Source organism: Anarrhichthys ocellatus, unplaced genomic scaffold (assembly GCF_004355925.1).
Source record: "Anarrhichthys ocellatus isolate YVR2014 unplaced genomic scaffold, GSC_Weel_1.0 scaffold34, whole genome shotgun sequence".
Lineage (NCBI taxonomy): Eukaryota > Metazoa > Chordata > Actinopteri > Perciformes > Anarhichadidae > Anarrhichthys > Anarrhichthys ocellatus.
This window is the reverse complement of record NW_022280064.1, coordinates 107,758-121,947: the sequence shown is the minus strand read 5'-3', so window position 1 is coordinate 121,947 and position 14,190 is coordinate 107,758. Positions and strand designations below refer to the sequence as shown.

General features: G+C 42.8%; 1 protein-coding gene across 3 annotated transcripts; it reads left to right on the top strand.

Moving 5' to 3' along the window:
• Positions 1-2,723: 2,723 nt before the first annotated feature.
• On the top strand, positions 2,724-14,182 carry fez2b (fasciculation and elongation protein zeta 2b). Of its 3 annotated transcripts, XM_031866031.1 has the most exons (11): positions 2,724-3,123; positions 5,783-5,891; positions 6,140-6,256; positions 7,502-7,643; positions 8,147-8,274; positions 8,724-8,867; positions 9,105-9,185; positions 10,145-10,220; positions 10,413-10,478; positions 10,803-10,830; positions 11,253-14,182. In XM_031866031.1, the coding sequence occupies exons 1-10, from the start codon at positions 2,807-2,809 to the stop codon at positions 10,811-10,813; spliced, it is 1,191 nt and encodes a 396-aa protein (XP_031721891.1). In that variant the 5' UTR covers positions 2,724-2,806; the 3' UTR covers positions 10,814-10,830; positions 11,253-14,182. The 3 variants fall into 3 exon arrangements, with proteins under 3 accessions (XP_031721891.1, XP_031721890.1, XP_031721892.1); XM_031866030.1 differs by lacking the exon at positions 10,803-10,830; XM_031866032.1 differs by lacking the exons at positions 9,105-9,185; positions 10,803-10,830.
• The last annotated feature ends 8 nt before the right edge of the window (positions 14,183-14,190 follow it).

Genomic DNA, 14,190 nt, shown 5'->3' with positions numbered 1-14,190 from the left:
CCCCCCCCCCCCCCACACACACACACACACACACACACACACACCTCTCCCTTTTGCTCTCCAGCCAAGTTATTCAGTGGTCAGTGCGCCATTCAAAGCTTTCTTCCTCCCTTTTTCAGGGTATGTAATGACTATTTGCTACAGACTGATATACAGTAAAACATGTTTAAAATCAGTGCTTTTCTGTCTGTTTTTATTGAACTTTTTTTGTTACTTAAATTTTTTGTTCACATTATATCATTTTTGGTTGACCTCTATCCCTGTATGATCATATTAAAATATAACCAGACATTTGGAGTCCTCATTTATTTTGTAGTCCTTTATAACCCCCCTATTATTATTTTCTATATATTTTGTTCCTCTCTTTGTACTCAGTTGAATTTTTATCTAATACTACTAATACAAATGAATATGCACAGTAACACCCATGCCAATTGCAGTGGGAAGAGTTTCTAGGAAGTGTGTTACCTACAATCAAATCAGGTTTGAACTTATCCATCCCTCGCCTTTAAGGAGTTTCCTTCATGTGAAAATCTACTTTATTGCATGTCTGTGTAATTGACCGAAATCTCTCTCTCTTGGTGTGCCATTGTTGATTGGTCCGACCCTTATTGAAGCCAAATCGCTTGAGGCACCCTGGTGTTTTCCGTGTGTCATGGTCTGATATTCACACTTTGGAAACCTGTATCTCAACTCCTGGACTGCAGAATGGACTCCTCTTCCACAGCCGACATTATGTCAGAAGACTTGAGGCGAATCGCACACATTAAGAGTTTCAGTTAAGCCCATCTTTCACCCGCGGGTGGCAAATGCTGTGTCTGTATGCAACCTTGTGTCTGCTCTTCTTATGTCTGAGTTGTTTCTGGTTCAACTATGTCTTATTTCTCTCTTAGAAGTGATGGTGGGAGGGGGTTGGGTGGGGGATATTAAGGGCTTACTGTAGCATCTCTAAGTTCCTTGGGATCTGGCGGGAAGGGGGTGACGTGTGTGGCTTTGCGTTCAATGTGTTATTTACAAAAGTGATTGTACTGTTTTGTATTGTTGTGTAGGAAAAGTGTCATGTATGCATATTTTCAATAAAGCATTCAGGGTTTTGAAAAAGAAAGGTTTGATGGGACAATAAATTGCGAAGGCCCAGAGAATGTAGTTTTCAGAACCCAGAAAAGCCATCTCTTAAACACAGAAGTGGACCCAGGTTGGCTCTGAATCACTGCTTTGGGCAAAGCATGTGGCAAAGGGTCTCTAGTGGGTTAAATATCTGTCAAAGTTCTACTTTGTATTCAGTTGTTTATAATGTAATTTCAGGAGCCAGACCGTCTGGTAAAAGGCTATCTTCGATGCCATTAGGAATAATGAGAACAATTGCCGATAAAGGGGCATTATTTTGAGTAAGTGATGTTGTTGGCCACACATTTCTTTAGACAACTTGCCTTTTACTTTAGGAAGCGGGTGTCCATGGCATGGGTGCTGACAAAATGTGAGAATATTTTTGGAGACCCAAAGTGTTCAATATTAAAAATGAAGTAAATAATCCTGTGACTTGATACAGACCAAATATATAATAAAACCATGGAATTGTGAAATAATCTAATGCATTTTTTTGAACATTGCTTTGCAGACATAGCTGTCTCTGCCCTTTTTGTCTTGACTGATATATTTGTGATGAAAAGTGGTTTGAAATAAAAGGGTCATTGAGGAAAATTCAAACTTGAAAATGGATCTTTTGGAATATATATGTGTATGTATTTCATGTATTATTTATTCAATATAGACCACTGCGGGCCTGGAGACTCAATGCGCCACCTGGTGGTCAACTGCTAAATCTAAGTAAAACAACAACAACAACAAACATTGAGACAAATATTAACCATACTTCAAGTATATTACAGTACAGAAATGCTCAGTTAGAAATAAAAGTACTGCATTTAAAAGACTATTAAGTACTCATTATGCAGGATGGCCAGTTTCAGACAATGTATCTTATATTACTGTATTATAGTCATTGAAAGATTAATGCAAGTATCACGTTAATGATGCAGCTGGTAAAGGTAAAGGTGGGGCTAATTGTAATTAGTTTATCATATTTCATTTGTTGATAATCGTAATGTTTAATAATCTGAATTGGCAAAATAACTAACTGCATCAAATAAATGTAGTTCAGTAAAAAATACAATATTTCCCTCTGAAATATAGCAGAGTAGAGGTATAAAGTGACATCTAATGGAAATACTCAAGTAAAGTACAAGCATCTCAAATGTATACTATTTATATATATTTAAATATATATATTGAATATGTACAGTACTTGATTGAATGTATTTAGTTACTTTCCACAGCTGCAAATCAGGCCCCAAAAAAGTCAATCCTGCTGCAGTTTATTCCATCTAAGTGGAGCAAAACATGTATTTTTAATTTATGAACCTCCAAAATGAGACACTCGACAGCCGTGCATTTTATTTTACTGCTGAAAAGATGCAAAATGTACGCGCTGTTTTTAGTAGAACTAACATATAAATATAGTTAAGAGTGCAGTCCCTCCTGACTAACAACGACACGGCTAAAAATAAACAGCACAACAAACCATATAGAAATCCAGCCGACGTGGGTTTGTTTTGCTCCATCTGAAAAAGGGGAGTGGCGTCCAAACCGACGTCACACTGGTGTCCGCCCACTCCTCTCTCTCTCTCTCTCTCTCTCTCTCTCTCTCTCTCTCTCAACCTCTCTGTCTAGTCCAGTGTCTACGCCGAGAACAGAGCACCGTTGTCGGATCTACCTGGCTGTCAACCGACGAGCTCCAACGGCAGTCATGGCGGCTCCGTTAGCCCACTTCGACGAGGACTGGCAGGACTTTAACGAATTCAAACCGTCCACGACGTCCACCGACCAGCAGTTGGACCTGCTGAACTCTAACGTGGGCGATCCGTCTCCGTCGTCGGGCCTCGACGACTTCTCCGACCTGGACAACAGCTTCTCCGGGGAGATCTGCAGCTTCAAATCGATGGAGGACCTCGTCCAGGACTTCGACGAGAAGCTGACGGTGTGTTTCCGAAACTACAACACGGCGACGGAAAACATCGCCCCCGTTAGACCCATCACAGAGGACAACTACTTGAAGGACGACGAGTGAGTGCGAATACTTATGCGAATTTTTATTTACGCTAACTTTGAATCTTCTTTGCTAATGTTAGCTTAGCCGCGTTAGCCTCACTCGGCTAAGCTTAATGTTACACAGTAGGGGGGCTCGTAGCTTAACTGCAATCACTGTGGTCCAAAGTTTGCCAGCTAGTTAGTACATGTTTACACTTTCTTTCTTATTATAACAACGTGTTATAAATACCAAATACAAAAGTACTAGCTAGCATATTTTGACAGTTTGATCCTTAAAGGGATGAATTAAGAGTGTGTATGTTGTTTGTGTGTGTGTGTGTGTGTGTGTGTGTGTGTGTGTGTGTGTGTGTGTGTGTGTGTGTGTGGGTGTGGAGGGTTCCTGCCACGTTACCAGTACTTGATGTCATAATATACTGGTTGATGTTAGCTATTAAACCACTGATCCATAACGTTTACGAGCCCCGCTTGTTCCTTCTTACTGCAAACAGACACAATACATCATGTTTTATTGACACGATCCTTACTGATTACACTGTCTGCATCTATTCTTGCCACCTCACCAGCCCTTGTTATCTCAGTCTGAGGTTCTCAGTAGTTGTTGTAAACTTCACATTGAAATGACAAGATGTTATTCCTTCCCAGCTGCCAGTCGCACCGATCCCACACAAAGTATGGACGTCACTGTGACTACAGAGCTGTGTGGGCTGCTTAAATCACCCTCCTCTTGCCTTCTGCACATTGCAACATCGTCAAACTGTTAGATCTAATCACACAATGTATGTAAGCGTCCCTATCTCCACCAAAAGTGAAGTCGGTCATGTATGCACGTGTCGATCCAAAAGTGTTGCTTTTGCTTGAATATTATACCTGCCCGAACTACGATTTAAATATTAAGTTTGGGACGCCATCATTTAAGTAAGATGAGGACCACCATCTTGTATTGAGATGGAGAGCTTTGCTTACATATCCTTAACGATAACTGGGATGAAAAGTCGTTACAGATTTCTGCAACTAGAACAAGAGCACTTCAGGTGTTTTTGCTTGATTCAACAACTGACAATTTGTCAAAATTGTTGGCAGTCATTTTTCTGTCAATCGGTCGTTTTAGCTGTGTGTTGATTTGAACTAGCTGCTGTATGAATGTCATGCTAGCTAACTAACATAATATTAGATAAATGTCTCGTCACTTGGACATGATAACCGAGGACTCGTGACTAGACTCAAACGAGCTCAGACATTGGACTTGTGTAACTTAACCTCAACTCTGCTGCACACACATACACACTGACAGTCGTAACTAAAGTAGTGGAGAGCTTGTCACAGCAAAGAACAGTAACGGTCTCGCAGTTAACGGTGCTCTGACTGTTTAGGAGGGGAAGGCTGGTGAGGCGGGGGAAAGAAGCATCTATGGTTGTTGTAGATAAAGAAACAGGAAGGAGTGAATAGAATAATTGGACGGCAGCCCGTAGAAGCCCAAAGAGCAGTGCCAAGCTCAGTGAGAGTCTCTTCTGGATGACTGCACTTTTGCAGGACGTGACTGGGCGCCTAACAAGTTCTCCAGAAAGACCATGGCTGAGACGAACAACGGGCATGACAAGGAGGGGTGTGTGTGAGAATGGAGAATTCAAATTGTGTTTGTGTTAAAGCAAAGTCGTGCATGTGGATTATATGTGTACAAGATAAAATAACATCCACACCAGCACATTCAAGCAAGTCATTAAAAAAAAAAAAGCCCCTTGAAATGGCCTCGTTTTTGAATGTAAATGCTCCCAGTAAAACTGGAGCTAATCGTGTATTTGGTCATGCACTCACGTGTCCGACACAGTATCGTTGCTTGAGGCCCAAAAAATATTTCCTGCCAGCCTTTGCCCTATTTAGAACAACTCCTCAGGCCCCCCACTCCCCAAGCTGGGCATGAGCACTTCAGGGGGAAACATGCAAGTTATGTAAATGTGTGTGTGTGTGTGTGTGAGAGGTTATGACGATGCAGAGCCACTCTGACACATGGGTTCACAGCATCCATCCTCGCTCTGCTTGCAGCAGTCGGGGCCAGGAACACAAACGCAGTGACTCGCGTGTGCACTTGAATTTAATATTCTCCACAGATTCGATTTTCTGTCGTAGTGATTGAAAACATGCACAATGCTCTACAGCTGTTTGTTTCCAAATGGGACCACACGAAAGGGCAGTTTTTATTTAGTGTTTATACAGCTGCAATATCCTTTTCAATTCAGTGAAATTTAATTGCAACACTCCCTCCGCCGTCTGATTGGCTGCGATAACTTCTCCGCCAACGTGCGGACTGTTGCAAACATTCAACAGTCCGTTGGTGTAATGATGACACTGTTTCTAAATCATCTGATATTCTCCGCAAACCTGTGAACAACTCCAATGCGATGAAGGAGTTGTTGCGTCCGTCAGTGGTTTTTCAGGCAGCTGCCGTGGACGCTACAGCAGGAACACGGTGAGGTGGTGAGGGAGTGGGCAGAGAGCCGGACACAACACCGCCAAGTAATGTTGTGTCACAGTAAAAAAAGAGAAGGAAGCAGGGTTTGTCTCATCTACTGTGTGTTGAAAACTTCTCGCTTATCTTCTGTCCTTTATTCTGTGTCGCGTGCTATTATGTTATTGTCCAATCCTAACGTAAGCGCCATCCCCTCTTTCTTTCCTCCAGGGTGTGGAACGCTCTGACCGATAATTACGGAAACGTGATGGCCGTGGACTGGAAGACATCGCACACTCGCTCCCTACACCTGCCCACCCTCAACATCACGGAGCAGGAGGTACGACGGAGACACAACCGAGTCCTTAAGTGTAACATGTCATGCGCACAGTAAATGCACAGGCTACATTCCCATAATCTACCACTGTCTTTGAACCTTGCAGAAAAAGAGACACAAATGTAAGCAGCTTGATCTTCTGCCATCAATCTGCTTAACCACCTGTTTGTTGTCTCATCCACGTTTTTATCTCTCTCTTTGTCTCCCTCTCAAATCTCTCCCCCCTCCCTCCCTCCTTCCTCAACCAACAGAAGTTGGATAACCAGTCTCTGGACCTCTCTGACGACGAGGAGCTCAGGGAGCAGATGGATATGCACTCCATCATCGTCTCCTGCATCAGCGACGAGCCGCTCTACACAGCCGAACAGGTAACTGTTAACACGCACAGTGGCACATGTTGTCGAAAAAAAGCTGCTTCTGTTTCTTGTCAAACTAGCCTAAGCTTAGCCAAGTAATCACTTTAAAGTAATTTACTAAGGCCGAGTCCTTACCGCAGAGGCCCGGGTTCGAGTCCGATCCACGGCCCTTTGCTGTATGTCATTCTCTCTCTCTGTCTGTGTCCCTGTCTGTCTCTGTCTGTCTGTCTCTCTCTGTCTCTCTCTGTCTGTCTCTGTCTCTATCTGTGTCCCTGTCTCTCTCTGTCTGTCTGTCTGTCTGTCTCTCTGTCTGTCTCTGTCTGTCTCTCTCTCTCTGTGTCTCTGTCTCTATCTGTGTCCCTGTCTCTCTCTGTCTGTCTCTGTCTCTCTCTCTGTGTCTCTCTCTGTCTGTCTGTCTCTCTCTGTCTGTGTCTCTGTCTCTCTCTCTGTCTCTCTCTGTCTGTCTGTCTCTCTCTTTCTCTCTCTGTCTCTCTCTCTGTGTCTCTGTCTCTCTCTCTCTCTCTCTCTGTGTCTCTGTCTCTCTCTCTGTCTCTCTCTGTCTGTCTGTCTCTCTCTCTCTCTCTCTCTCTCTCTCTCTCTCTCTCTCTCTCTCTCTCTCTCTCTCTCTCTCTCTCTCTGTCTCTGTCTCTCTCTGTCTGTCTGTCTCTCTCTCTCTCTCCCTCCTCCCCCACCTTTCCTTTCTTCAGCTGCACTATCAAATAAAGACAAAAAAGTCCCCAAAATAATCCTGAAGTTCATTCTGTTGTTCGTTAATGTTTTTTAGCATGTCATGATGTTGAGAGCATGTTCACTTCTCTTTTTTTAGCCTCATGCGCGCACATACACACCCGCACTTTTATACACCATTTTTATGATAATTGCATGATGATGTAACATCATTGTCAAAGGGACAACGTACAAACAGAGTAAACCCAAAATAGCAACGTGGAACAAAGAATTTATTGCTCACTGTTTGCTCGTGACATTCCAGTCGAGGTACAGGAAACCGTATCTCTAAACATCTAATAATGTAACGACTCACAACAGACTCTTGTTTTGAAGGGCCACACGAACATTTGGTTTGACTGCATCCTGTCCTCTACGTCCATAAAACTACCACAGAAAACACCGTCACATAGTCACATACACCCTTACTTTAACCTATAAACGACAAATTCACAACATGTAAGAATCTAACGCGGGACCATACATCTGTGAACATATGTGTGTGTATTTGTCGGGGGGGCTGCTGTTTAGGTGATCGAGGAGATAGAGGAGATGATGCAGGAGTCTCCAGACCCAGAGGACGACGAGAGTCCCTCCCAGTCCGACCTGTCGATGCTGTCGCAAGGCCTCCACGCCCTGAAGCGCTCCGGCTCCAACTCCAGCTACGAGGACCGTGAGTACCGCCATGTTGTCATCATTTACAAGAAGAGAATAAAGCTTTTCATATTGTCTGTGCGCCTCACCCCCATGTGAGACAACAGTGCTTTTTTTTCACACTCTACTTCCATTTGACAGTTCTCTAAATCACTCAATGAAGTGCGATGGGTCGCACTGTCTGCTACACACACACACACACACACACACACACACTAACGTTCTTACGTAATACGTTACAAATGCAAACAGACAGCAATTACGTTTTTCCTACATGTTATATAATCAACAGCAAATATACAAGGTTGTTTGTTGACCATGTGCCATTTAACCGATGGTGCTATTGGAAGAATTGATGAATATTCAACATTATAACGTTGCGTTTCCATTTCATTAACTGCCAAACCACCAACCTGTCATGCTGAATACTCATCAGATCTACTGTTCTTTCACATAAACACACACACACACACACAAGGACGTACTCTGCTGCTTCCTAATCTATCTCCACACCGTCCTCAGGGCTGCATCAGCTGTCTGTGTCTGAGCTCACCGAGACTTTGGAGGAAGTGGAGACGGCCATTCGCCGCTACAGTGAAGAGCTGATCCAGGCTCTGGCCCTGCGAGATGAACTGGACTATGAAAAGGAGGTACTAATAAAGGATTATCTCATCTTATCTTTCATTTTCATCCTCGTAACTGCATCGCCTCAACGTCACCACAACGAGGCAACAACTTGTGAAAAGCTAAGAACCAGATCAAATTATGAACAGCACTTCTGCCGACTTTAGAGTCATTATCAGTCAGACAATTCCAAAGTAGTATTTGGTTGTAAAGAAGCTTTTAAATGTTAGATTTGAACATCTGCGTCATGAGAACAGACTGCTGGGCTCACAGCGTTCTGTAGGCTCGTGTGAGGGGTCAGTGGAGCGCCAGCAGCTTCGCTTTTTAATATAATTTGCTTCAACGTCGTGAATGTCACTGTGTATTTTTAACAGGGGATAAAAATAGATTTCTTTTTGGAGCACTGTACAAAGAAGAAATTCAAAAGTAAATGTCTGTTTGATCCTAAAAAGAGTTTTGTCAAAAACAAACCCAGGTGAAGAACAGCTTCATCTCGCTGTTGATCGACGTGCAGAACAGACAGAAGGAGCACCGCGAGCTGCTGCGGAAAAAGAAGAAGATCCGAAGTACAACCAGGCCCAACGGCCAGAGGACAGCCAGCACGCACATACCGGGCACGGTGAGTCATGCGGGGACGCAGCGTGGGAGACGAAAAAACATGTGTCCCGAATGCATGATTACATTAACGATCGGTGAAAGAGAGGCATGGGTACGCAGCCACGCAGTTCTTCAAAGTAGAAGCAGATATGCATGACGTGACAGTTTGCGTGGGAGAGAGCTGCTTTCACACGTTTTTACTTCGTTCCTCTTAATATAGAAATCTCTTTACTCTCTTCCTTCCTCTCCATCCTTGTAGCTCCTCACTCTGGAGGGACTCTCCAATGTCATTCAGAATGGCCTCCGTCAAACTTTTGGCAACACAGGAGGGGACAAACAGGTGGCCTGGCTCTTTCTTTCCACTCACATGGTTTTTTCTTTGCAGATATTTTCTGTCCGGTTTTTTTTTTTTTGTTGTTTTTTTTGTTTTTTACCACTGGCGTGTTTCTCCACAGCTACTGCTGCCGTTTTGTGTCGAATGTTCGATCATTTACTTCTTCCGTTTTCTCTTTGTGTTTGATTTCTGTCCTTCACTTCTCATTGTATCTCTTTCATTTGACCACTTCTTATATTTTGCAGCTTTTAATGTTCCTCCATCTTGTTCTTTCTTTGTTTTACGCCAAGAGGACCTTGTTGCATAATCATTGCTTTCATCATTTATTTTATTAAGTCTCAGAAATGTTGAAACCAACTACCAGTTACACGCAAGCCTGCGCTTGCTTATCATCTGTTCATATGTCAACATTCATAGCTTACACAACATTTTATTTTTGTTTTAAGATTGAAGTAAAACACAATGATAACATATGTGGCAATTATAGAGACTTTTACTGTAACTGACCCTTCGCTAAGCTGCAGTGCAACATGAAGCCCACACTGTAACTAAATGCACTCCCTGAATATACAATGAAATTAAGGAATAACACTGTTCCTGTAAAGCCGGATCGGACTTTATTTACTGTTATAATTACTAAAAATCAAAAGCTGTATTCACACATTCAGTTTACCTTCGCTAGTATAGAAGTGCTGATGCTAGGTAATGCTATGCTAACGCACTCTGCTATTATTACAGGTGTTTATGTAGAAACGTAACGTTTTAGTATCATTATTACACGAAATCCAGAATTTCCAGCCTGAAAATGTGAAAAGATCACATGACAGTCTGTGGAGCAGAGCCGATGCTACGCTATGATTGGCCCGTCTGCGTTCGAGGGGTGGGACTTAGTGAAGGGTCAATCTTCCACTTACACTTGTAACAGTATTATTTCCATGTGTCTTACATGATCTTCTTGTTTTCAGTACCTGACCACAGTAATCCCTTACGAGAAGAAAACTGGCTACCCAGCGGTAGAAGACCTCCAGATCCTCACAAAGAGTGAGTGTATCGACACCTTCCAAAACACACACACACACACACACACACACACACGAACTGGACCATGATGGCAAAATCGGACGTGGTCGTCTCCGCAGCTTGTTTGTTCAGGAATTTTACTAGCAATGTTCTTTGTTTTGCCTCAATGCATGTATATGTTTTTAAATATATGTGCTACTCTCTCCTTAATAGTCCTCCATGCCATGAGGGATGACAGTGAGAAGGTACCTGCCCTGCTAACAGACTACATCCTCAAAGGTAAACATGCATCCTCAATCAGGTTGCATGCTTCCCCGTATGTTTCAGTGAGCGGGGTGATAAACGTACTCTGTGTTTAGAGGTGTGTCACAGCCAGGTGACATTCAGACATCCTGTCCCCCCTTTTGCTTGAAAGAGGAAGTACAAAATCTCCGTTTTCAGGGAAGCTGACGGTAGAAAAACAAACAGATGCCACAGAGAACAGTAGCGCTCAGCACAAACATTGATTAAAGGGAGGGGGGAGCAATGCTTTTTCTTGCCACCCTTCACTGTTGACCTGTACCTTCCTTGTCTTTCGCCTGTGCTGCATTGTCCTCTGGGTAGCTCTGGTATGAGAGCGGTGGAAACTGAGGTTTGTGAGGCACTGACTCATTAACACCGATTCTTCACCTTCAGCCTTCTTCTGTCCAGAGCCCCGTCACACGCCCCTCTTCTCTGTCTCTTTCTTCGTAGTTTCACTAACTTCCCCCCTTCGGAGCAGCAGCCTTCCCCCCTCCGCTCGCTCCTCGCTGTAGTGCCCGTCGTGCTGTGCGGTGCTTGTGGCTGCACTACCCTGAAACACAAGAACACACTCATGCACACAGTTCCCCTTTTTACCGCGAGCTTGTAGTAGCAGCAGCTGCTTCTCACCTGGTTTCCTTTCTCTCTTTTCTCACCCCACATTTCCCCCCCGTGGTAGTTGCTCTTCCATCATTCACAGCTCCTCTCCTTCATGTGCCACAGCGGTCGTCAAAGTGTCATTGATCATAACCCGCTCTGTTCTTGTCTCCACAGTGCTTTGTCCGACGTAAAGACAAACGCGAGCCTCCTGTTTCCAGAACCATTCGCTGGACCATCAGAAGAGGGTTCTGGTAATCTGGAAGAACCCAGTTAATGGATTCACAATCCAAATCTTCCTTTCTCCCTTTTTTTCTTTCATAGACTTTCTTTCCTTGTAGCATTTTTTTTAAATTTGTTTTTTACTCTAGATTTTAACTCTAGATATAACTCCTCGGTCTTTATATTTCTTTTCATATGTGATGTTTTATCTTTTTAATGCCTGAGTGCTACAACCCTGTATATCCTGACTGCATGATGATTTGTGTATGGATGCCAGTAATCAGTATTATTCTGAACACGTCACTTCCTGATCAGCCAGTGGCTCTTGAATGGAGACGGGTCGGGTGTACTTCCCTTCCACAGGCTTCACCAGCAGGCCTGTGGAAGGGAAATGCAGTCCAATCTCTCTGTTTTATGAATCTAATGCATCCGTGTAGTTCAGACGGGGAAAACAGGTCCCGACCATCTCTTCCATCCCCCCGTATGGAAACCTTCGCTTTAACGGCATTTGCTGATTGATTACATATAACGTCTCGGGGTTGAAAAGATTTTTAAAACTTTAAAATCCAATTTCGTAGGGCAAACCCGTCTTTGCATGTTGGTTTGGGTTTACGCTCAGTTTTGGCTGTAAATTGAATGTTAAAATGAAATATTTTGTATACGATCAAACATTGCACCGTTTTTGGAACTTTTAACTTTTTGAAAAAGGGAAGAAAAAAAAAGTGAAATAACTTAAGAAAGTAAAAGCTGGATGAACAAACATGTAAAGCATATTTTTTTGGAGAAGCAGTTGTTTTTAGTGAGATTAGAGACTTGCCAGTAGCCACATTTTGTGACCACATTGCAACACACACAATTTAGCAAATGCTGTCCGTCGACCTCTGAGCCCTCAAGTAGTGACCGCCACCCCCAACAACTTTATCACTTCCCAGGAGTCGTCGTTACGCGAGGCTGAAAATACCTCGTAAAACATTTTTGCATCGGTAGAAGAAAACGACTGAAACCGGTCGTTTCATTAAGATGAATATTGTGGTTAAGATAACGTTAGGTTTGATAAATGTGTAGTTAAGCTTCTGTTTATAAGTTGTGGGTTTTCTCTAACTGTTAACCCTTTAACTGTTGTGGAAGTTTTGTAGTAGCACTTTAGTCTGTCAGTGATGCGGTCACGTAGTAGTGGAATATGTGGAGGAGTGTACTTAAGAGTACCGTCTCACTAGATTAGTGTTAGATGAGGCTTTAGCTAGTGGTGCCAAAACGTGTCAACGTGAAGGATCGTTGTCCTTCGTCCATCTATTTACCTTATTAGTCATCATGAGCATGATCATTTAAACAACCTTAAAGGGGTTCTCCACTGATTTGAGACTTTAAAATTACAAACCTTTGATACAAACACGGAATGGAGCTTGAAAGATGAACAATACAATTGTAGGTTCCAGTGTTTTTGGAGCTTGCCCCACACTAGAGACTAAAAGTCAAAAACATCTCCTCGAACTTGACGGCTCTTTGTTTGACGCGTCTCATGCAAGTCTCCCAACATCTCGGGTAGTGCAATACTATGTCACTGGAGCACCCCTTTAAAAACCTCGTACCACCAATCCAGCACCGCATGTCCGTTGGTCCACTAACGTTCAGATCACCAGCAGGTGCACCGCACATCGTCGGATCAGTTCTAGTCTAGCTCTCAGGTACGGTCATCAGTGTCGGTGGTTTAAATCTTGTTCTGAAAGGTACGGACGTCCGAGTCTTTCTATTTTTATTAGCTGGACTTCAACTTCGCTGCACTTTTATCTTTTCACAAATTTCTCTCTAAACACCTGGACGAGCCAGTGGAGGTACTCGTAGAAGCCTCTTGACCAGGGTAAACCAGGGTAGCATTACAGATGTCTGTTATGTCGTTAAGTTAAATGCTTAGAGGTCCTAGACTCTGCTTCGTAGTAGTAGGTGTAGCTAGAAATGAAACGGCACAGTAGCATCAGTTTGGAGTAGCGGTCTAGTGGCGATGGATGCATTTGCAACATCTAGCGGCAAAGGAGAAGTTGAACAAGGAATTTACTTTTTCTGGTTAAATATTATAAGCATGTGTCTCGTGCATGTGGCCAGAAGAAAAGGCTGTAGGAAGATGACGAAGGGGCGTGATAAAGTTAACGGACGTTGGGGAAGATTGCACAAACGGTTGCTTAAATTTGAGGGTTCCATTGACTTCTTTTGTAAAAAAAGAAGAGAAAAGCGTGTAGTGCTATATTTAACTATTTATATGTATCTGTTGTTTCTACTGTTGCCACCTTCTGCAAATGTTCACAATCCAGCATTCATTTGTTTTTGTTTACAGACATTAACATCACACTAAAGGGACATGTGCATGTTGCAGTGGAATGCAGGAAACTCAAAAGCATTTCATTTAAACTGTTGGGAAGAAAACAAAAAAGGGCAAAGTTAAGCACCAGAAGGCTGGTGGCAGTGAAACACATGAGCCGTTGAGGGACAACATCCCTCTGTTGATCCTCCTTTTACAAAAGCTAAAAAAGGTCTTTTTAGTTTTATATTTGAAACGGCAGAACCCCTCCTCTGGTCTCTAGTTATCAGACATATCAGTGTAACTGCAATTTAGAGATTTATATTTATATATGTACAACAAAACAAGCAACAGAAAAAGAGGCTGCCTTTCTAAATGCCTGGAAATTTTGTACATTAAACCGACTCGTTATGTTTTTAATGCAATATGATTCCCCAGTTTGGGGTTTTATGTTCCTCTCATGTGGTACTGCAGTATATTAATTTATTATGTAAATGTCATGTTTTGTAACCATATTATTGACTGTAATGGTACAAGTGTTTATGCCCACAATGCATTGCAACTCATTTCAAATAAATTAATATGTGAAGAATTGTGTGT

What these genes read in the sequence shown, in the direction of transcription:
- fez2b (XM_031866030.1), top strand. Translation starts at nt 2,807, where the DNA reads ATGGCGGCTCCGTTAGCCCACTTCGACGAGGACTGGCAGGACTTTAAC. An exon ending in ACACAGGAGGGGACAAACAG is followed by an intron (nt 9,186 to 10,144) that starts GTGGCCTGGCTC and finishes TCTTGTTTTCAG; the next exon opens with TACCTGACCACAGTAATCCC. An exon ending in CCTCCAGATCCTCACAAAGA is followed by an intron (nt 10,221 to 10,412) that starts GTGAGTGTATCG and finishes TCTCCTTAATAG; the next exon opens with TCCTCCATGCCATGAGGGAT.